This window comes from Empidonax traillii, unplaced genomic scaffold, assembly GCF_003031625.1.
Source record: "Empidonax traillii isolate 1590-97213 ecotype Southwest subspecies unplaced genomic scaffold, ASM303162v1 scaffold3:size4013460, whole genome shotgun sequence".
NCBI lineage: Eukaryota > Metazoa > Chordata > Aves > Passeriformes > Tyrannidae > Empidonax > Empidonax traillii.
The window spans coordinates 2,787,327-2,795,055 of NW_020955196.1; the positions used below are offsets into that span (position 1 = coordinate 2,787,327).

Sequence of the window (7,729 nt, forward strand, 5' to 3'; positions counted from 1 at the left end):
CAGTGCAAGTGAAGAATATACTTATGAAAACAACTACAGGATAACAAAAAGTTCATAACTGAACAAAAATAACCACAAGGGGAATCTCTTGTAAGGCAGATTTACCCATTCTCTGCTGAAGTGATTTAATACTTCTTGGCAAACTGAATGCTACACAGTTGCAGGATGTTAGTAATGTGATGTGGTGCATATTAAAACCTTCATCCAACATTATGGAAATGGTAGGGGAATGGAGTGGAAAGATATTTATAGTGTTATTTAAGATTATATATTTAAAACTTTTCCCACCTCTTATCTCACTTCATTCCCGGGCCCAGGTAATATGGAGTCCCAGAGCAGGTAATATGGAGTCCAAGGGAAAAGAGAGACAACTGGGATAAATCATCTTTCCCACTTAAAAGTGTGGAAATGGAAAATGACAGATGTCTGAGTAGCACTCCTTCCACTGTCCTCTGTTCCAGATGTGATAGGGCTTTATAAAATAGGAATGCCTTCTTAAATATGTAATTATTAGTATATATAATTTATGTCTCATGAGGTTAAGGGTTTTGACTGAATTTTGTGTGTGGTAGAGTTGTCTGTTCTTCCATAATAAAATGTGCCTCAGTGAGAGCAGTCAAGAAGTAAGAGCAATGTTTACTTTGTGATCAAAGAGAAAAGCAAATATATCATGACAAGCAGCAATACATTATACTGGAAACAAAACTAGTTTATGTGAGATCAACAGATTTTGTGTTACATTTCTCCAACTGCAAGATCTTTTCTAAATGAGTGTCAGAATTTCTCAATTACTGTGCATTCATGTTTACCTATACAGCCACTAAAACGGATGACTGATTTGAGCTCATAAAAAGCAGTGGAAGAGTATTTAGAGGGTTACCCCGAGGGTAGTGGAGCACTGGAACAGGTTTCCCAGAGAAACTGAGGGTGCCCTATTCTTGGAAATGTTCAAGACGAGGTTGAATGGGGCTTTGAGCAATCTGGACTAGTGGAAGGTGTCCCTACCCTGTAGCAGGAGGACCCATGGAACTAGGTGATCTTTAAGGTCCCTTCCAGTCAAAACCATTCTATGATTCTATGAATAGATGAAAATCAATGCACAGAAAGTTGTACATTCGTATACATCTGTTGAGTAAAACAGAATAGCAAATATTTTAGCCCATGATTGTGTCATTTCTAGGACTGGAGATGATGTGGGTGCAAAGGCCTCCAGAAAACGCTGTGAGTGGGGAATCCTTCAACGTGACCTATGCAGTCTTTGCTTCAGACAGCTTTTATCAGTATGCAGTGCAAAATGGAATCCTTCCCCACAGGTATTGCTTCATTAAAAATGTTGTTATGGTCATGAGTATGTGAGGATTCTGTGTGTACATATTCATAAATAATAATAATAATGGCCAGTCTTCGCGAACGAAGAACCGGGGAAGGTCTTTCCACCTTCCAGCCTGCGCATTGGATTTTTTAGGTGAGACACAGTGTGCGCGGAACTGAGCCCACCCTTTAATCCTAAAGTTCATCTGCCGGGGCCAAGCGAGCTTTGACTGTGGCAGCGAGGTCCTCAGGACGTAGATGGATTGCCTTACAGGGCTAACGAGCTCCATCTGCCCGGGGAGTGGCCCCGACTGGGAATCAAACCTGGGCCTCGGCGTTGACAGCGCCGCGTCCTTAACCACTGCACCACCAGGGGCTCCCATATTCATAAATATAATCGGAATGTATGCTCTGGGGCTCCTCACTAATTCCTTGCATGTTTTGAGGTCTGTTAGAGCTCTATTTGCTCTGATATTCCCCCCTCTGCAATGACTTTGCTCTCAGAGCAGCCACCATGGCATGCTTGCCTGCCTGGTCAAAGATGGGGCACATCACTAGTGTCTCAGCGCAGCTCTGAACATCACTTCTTGCTTCTTTACATATGAAATTTATAACTGAAGTTTAAGCACAAGTCTCAGACTAACTATATATCTTAAACTCATTTTAATCATAAGAGTGACTGAAGTGCACAAAATGGATATGAAAAAGAGGCTAGTCCAACACTGAATCCACTGAATTCAGCGGTGAACCATTTTGTTTTCTGTGGGATTAAAATCAGTCCAAAAGCTTATGTAGCAAGTCAGGGACTGTGTTGTGGACATTAGTAGCTAAGAAGAGAACGTTTATTTGTACAACTCCAGATCTAGAGATCTGGATCTACAAATCCAGGGCTAATACACCCTAATTTTACACTTCTGTCTATATATAACAATTCTCCATCCATTTATAGCAATACCTGGGTCAGAGACTTTAGCTGTATTTCCCCAGTTTTTGTGCTATTAGTCTAAGAGATGTTTTTTGCTGCTGTTCTGTGTATTCACATTGCAAAGTTAAGATTTAGAAGGTGTTATCCAGAGAATTCTTTCATATTGAAAGATGATATATAATTCATTTGCAATGACAAAAAGTTGTTTGGTTTTTTTTTTATCATCTGTACACTATGTTTATAAAGTTTTTTTTTTAAGTTTGTTTATCACATTTTCTGAAATGTATGGCTACTAATAGTTCCAAGATCCCACCCATGAAGCAGATTTTTTCACTGCTTGGAAATGAATCTGATTTTATAGTCTTCCCAGGGAGACCCACTCCCTCAAATCACTAAGGAATTTGGAAAAGTCTTCTTTTCATGTCTTGCACATAAAGACAGATGGAAAATAGTTTTAAAGAGAGAGAAATCTATGCTGCAATTTTTCACTGCACATTTTTTTAGCTAGAAGATTATCAGTTTGACACTAAACATTACAATTGCTGACCCAAATATATCTGGCTGGAAAGTCAGCATATGGGCATCAGCATAGTTGGGTAAAGCCATGATGAAGTTCTTGAATAAAAAATACAGAATACAGGATAAATTTTAAAAAGCAGCCCTAAAGAAAGTGTGTGATGGAATTAAGCACCAAAATGACTGTGTATTTTTAACTCCCAGTATGAATTCAAAGGCCAATAAATTTTAATATTTTATCTATTTAAATGTTTTGGAGATTGACAGATTTGCTTGTCTCAGGTTTGAAGTATGTTTATGCCTTTGTAAGTCTGGCCATGAATACAATCTATGTTAACCTAATCCTCTATATTTGTGTTTATTTCTTAAAATTAATGCAGTCTTCTCATAATAAACACAGCCTTCTGTCTTGAATCTACTCATTACTAGCCTTTTTTCAGTAAAAACAAGCTGAAAAAATAAATCCTTTTGTTCTGGAACTGTTTTATAGAGATCCATCACAAGTGCATAATATTTAAACTAAACTGCGAATAAGTCTAGCTATATCTACTGAGTAAACCATGTTTGCAGGATATTATTTTACCTTAAAGCCAAATTTATGGGAGTGATAACCAACTGAAAGTGTAACTGATGAAACAGTGTTGCATCACACATTTCCAGGTGACTACATTATCTTTCAGGAATGAAATTTCAAAATCTGTTTTACAGGACAGTCTGTTTATAAAGTCTGCTTTTGCTTTACATTTTTGGTTTGGGAATGGTATCTGATATTATTATCCAAAATACTTATTTTCCTGGGCAATTTCAGTTGTGGAACAAATACTGGAGCTAAATGATGGGTATGAATCATGCATAGACGAAGGTATATAATTGAAAACACTGAGACTGAAAGTAGCCAGGGACACATATGTCTGACAGTGGAAGATGAGTAACGGTGTCTGTGTTAGATGAAGTAGTGCCAACAAATCCCACCTGGGGATTCAATGACCACAAAGTCAGGCTGGGGAGAGAAGTGGAGTTTGGTCCCTTGTTGCAGCACAGTACCTGCTAGATGTCCCTGCTGCATGGCAGAAGGCACTGGTCCACTTTCCAGGACAGAAAGAAATAGTGCAACAGTTGTTTGTGTCTCTTCGTATGTTTTTCCTGCTAATTTTTCTGAGAAAGATAAAGAACAATCTGTCATGTACTTGCCGCAATTTTTTGTGAATGAAGAATGGATATAAAAGTTCTTCTCTTTCTCCTGCTTGGCTAGCAATGCTCCTGCTGCAAAGGAATTCTGTGAGGAGCATGAATGCCCTGCCCGATGGAAAGATGCAAATGAGGAGAACTGCTGTGTCTACCATGCCAACATTCATTCCTGTCCTTTGGCCTTCATGGTTAGTGTGATGGCACACGTAATGTGCTCTGTTCTTGCTACTGGATGAAATGTCATTTTAATAACCAGGTTGAAGTTAATTAAGTCTTTCTGTGATTACAATTACACCAAACCTATAGTTCACTAAAACCACTGTGGCAATGTCTGTCAATTTCAGAATTTTTTTGCGCTGGATGCTGAGGCCACAAAAGCAAGTGTCTGGATCTTTGGGCAAGGCAGCATGCAGAGTCTCTAATTATGTTTACATGGGCCAGTTTCATATCTTTAAGATTACCTGACTCAAATTGCTGTGCAGTCAACAAAGAAAGAAAGACATTCTAAAACAGGCAAGGCAAATTTTCTGGTGGAGGTATTCCTGTCTCTCCAGCTTATAGAGGGAACATGAATGATTTGCTTGGATTACTGGAGTTGAGGGGGATGAATATCACTGGCTGTGACTCGTAGAACTGAAACATGTGTACACACGTCCTGAGATAGAATGATTTTTCTCCATTATATCAGAGTAAAAAAAAAGAATCCAAATACAGGATAACAAAATTTGTTCATGCAGAATTAGCAAGATCCTTTCTTAGCTTCTCTACTTGGCCTGCCCCTCTTTGAATGAATACTTAAAGTTCTGATTTTAAAAATACAGTTTGGAACACCTTAGGTTTTTTTAATCTGTGAGGTAAGCCCTACCTTGCATACTAACCTTCATGCAGTTGCCCAGTTTTTCTAGTTGATGTCCCTTCTGGCAATGTGACACATTCTTCCTGATCAAAGATGGTGTAATAGAAAGCCTACTCTACACATTTTGCAGCTGTTTCACGTACCCTTCTGTGTGAAGGCCTAATTACTCCACAAGAGCTCTAGTTTGCTTCTTGGCAGTCCCTTAGTAAAGCTGTTTTCTTAATGACTCCCTGAGAGCCTTAGCTGATACTAGAACTTTGGTTTAAAAGAGGAAACCCTGTTGGACCCTCACACCAATACTTTTGTCTAGAACCATAGTCAAGAATTTCAACATCCCACCACTATCATGACCTCTCCATTTTTTCTTACTTTCACAATTAGTTCTGCTTGGAATTTAGGAAATGGCAAAAGCATGTTAGCCAACATACATCATCTATCTTCTTCATAATACTGTTAATACTTTAGTTTCTGCTTAGAGGGAGTCTAAGGAGATTGACTGTCAAACAGCAAGGCCATGGGTATCACTACATTACACTGAATATACACTTCAAAGCAAGGTTTTTCCATTGTTTGAGGATGTTTTGATTTTTTTTTTTTCAGTATCATGAGCTTTGAAACATTATATTTTTGTTAGCTTGACTCCATTTCTTTTGATTTAATGTATTTCTTATAGTCCTTTGAAACAAGTTCCTGAAAAAAATATCTGGAGTTATGAGACAGACTTAATCCTTTCAAAAAGCAAAAAACTACAAGATCTTTGGACAGCCATAATAGTTCCCCATTATTGCAGTTTTAGGAGGCTTACATCTTAATAGCATTAGTGAAAAATGCTGTGCAAATAGACAGTCCAGAGGTGCCTCCCTTCCTTGTTAAAGAAAAGGGGAAAAAAAGCGCTGCTGTGTCAAAAGTCAAACTTCAAGAAAATCTCTTCAGAAAAATATTAAAAGTGGAATATGATTCTGTTTCTAATACAGCAAATTCTGAAAAAGTGAATTAGCTTCGTAGGGTTACTCATTCTGTGAGTACACTACTGAGGCTCATGTATTTTCAAAAGTAACAGTATAAGACTCAGTATCAGAACAGTTGTTTGTCTCTTATTTCATCTTTTATTTTGTCACAGAACAGTGTTGCTTGTGTTTTGGCATATTAATAGGTTTAGCTATGAAATATCACTTTATTTGCTGTTACAGAACATAAGTAATTTTGAGAAGGTAAAAAAGAGGAGCTAGGACTTCCACTGTGTTGTGGTTTACTGACATAAGCAATATGTCTACTAAAGGGTAAAGGAGGAATTTGTGGTCCATGGATCCCAGATGATGGTCAGATATTTACTCACACTTTGTCTACTGCTGGAAAAATGAGCCAAAGAAACTGGACTGCGAAGGTAAAGTATATTTATTGCATATAGCATTTTACCTGGTATGCTCTTTTCAGAGCTTACTTGCTAGTAATTTAAAGCACTTCATGTATATGCTCTCCATCCATTTATTTGGGTTTTATGTATGTAAGTGATGCATATAGCTGTGTAATATCAGTTCCCAACTGACTTGAAAGCATCAGATTAAGGGTTTATGTAGTTAGTGGAAGTAATGGGGATGAGAGGAAAATTAATATCGTAATCTGTCCGTCTAAGGCCAAAACTAACAATATACTGCACTACTGACTGGACTGTATTGCAGGTTCACATGATCGTTAGGGGGTTTCTACCAGGCAGAAATAACAGGGAAGCAGACATGGCAGAATGCATAGCCTGATAGCCCTGCTTGGTGAAAAGAATACACACCAGGAGGGCAGTCAGACCTGGCTTTCTCACAAGAGCTTTCTCTTCTGCTTCTGTTTGCCTGCACAGGGAAGGACACCTGTCCTCCTTGATTCTGAAAAAAATGCAAAAATTCTTTTGAGGGTCATCACAACTGGGCAGTTCTTATTGTAAAGCCAACTGTATGTAAGAGAAATTTTGATACCTGCTGCTTTGTTCACTTGTTTGGCAGGTTGTTTTAGTTCACGTGGGTGTGACTTCTCTCATTGCACATATCCGAGTTGGGAGAATGCAAGCTGCTCTGGAAGCAAAAACCACAGTCCTTCCTTCAGTAGGTATGATATAAAATGAAAATGTGAGGGAACTGCTTATTGACTGCAAATCTCAATGGTTTTATAATTCATGTATGGTTACCAAGAAGCAAAAGTACCTCCTACCCTAACTTAGCATTGAAAATACAAAAATGTCTTTCTAAAATTCTTTTTCACATAACACTGAACATCCGAAAAGTGTTTGAGCTTCTAACGTGTATTAATCTAGAACAGCAGAAAACCACTCTTGTCAAATAAGTAAGGTCAAATACCATGATCAATGGCTTCAGGTACTACAAAGCTTGTCTGCAGTTCATAGGGATGAGAGAATATTCTTCTAACAAATGTTTTGAGGGTCTGGACACTCTTCTTCTTGGATTGGTAGAAATCTGTATTGGTTCTCTTTTTTACATTAAAATAAAATTGCTCCCAAAGTATCAGTCTTTCATTCACTTTAGTATAGCTGTATGAAAGGAAACAGAAATAACTGGAACGATTCTCTTAGCAGTGTAAAGGTTAAAAATTGGACTTTGTTGAATAAATTAAACACACAACCTGAAGAAAATTATTGGTTAAAATAGCAATGTCATCACAGTACTCATTAGCTACTCTTCTGGAAATCTGAGAATGTATTTCCCAGTGTTATGGAAAAGGAAAGGAAAGGAAAGGAAAGGAAAGGAAAGGAAAGGAAAGGAAAGGAAAGGAAAGGAAAGGAAAGGAAAGGAAAGGAAAGGAAAGGAAAGGAAAGGAAAGGAAAGGAAAGGAAAGGAAAGGAAAGGAAAGGAAAGGAAAGGAAAGGAAAGGAAAGGAAAGGAAAGGAAAGGAAAAAGGGAAGGGAAGGGAAGGGAAGGGAAGGGAAGGGA

General features: G+C 38.2%; 1 protein-coding gene across 1 annotated transcript in view; it reads left to right on the top strand.

The window, feature by feature from the left end:
• LOC114068670 (atrial natriuretic peptide receptor 2-like) overlaps window positions 1-7,729 on the top strand; it is a 36,366-nt gene that overhangs the window by 2,602 nt on the left and 26,035 nt on the right. The window contains exons 3-6 of the mRNA XM_027905020.1: window positions 1,181-1,313; window positions 4,005-4,128; window positions 6,076-6,180; window positions 6,788-6,890. Of these exons, the coding sequence (XP_027760821.1) occupies window positions 1,181-1,313; window positions 4,005-4,128; window positions 6,076-6,180; window positions 6,788-6,890 (465 nt within the window). The remainder of the gene's footprint in view (window positions 1-1,180; window positions 1,314-4,004; window positions 4,129-6,075; window positions 6,181-6,787; window positions 6,891-7,729) is intronic.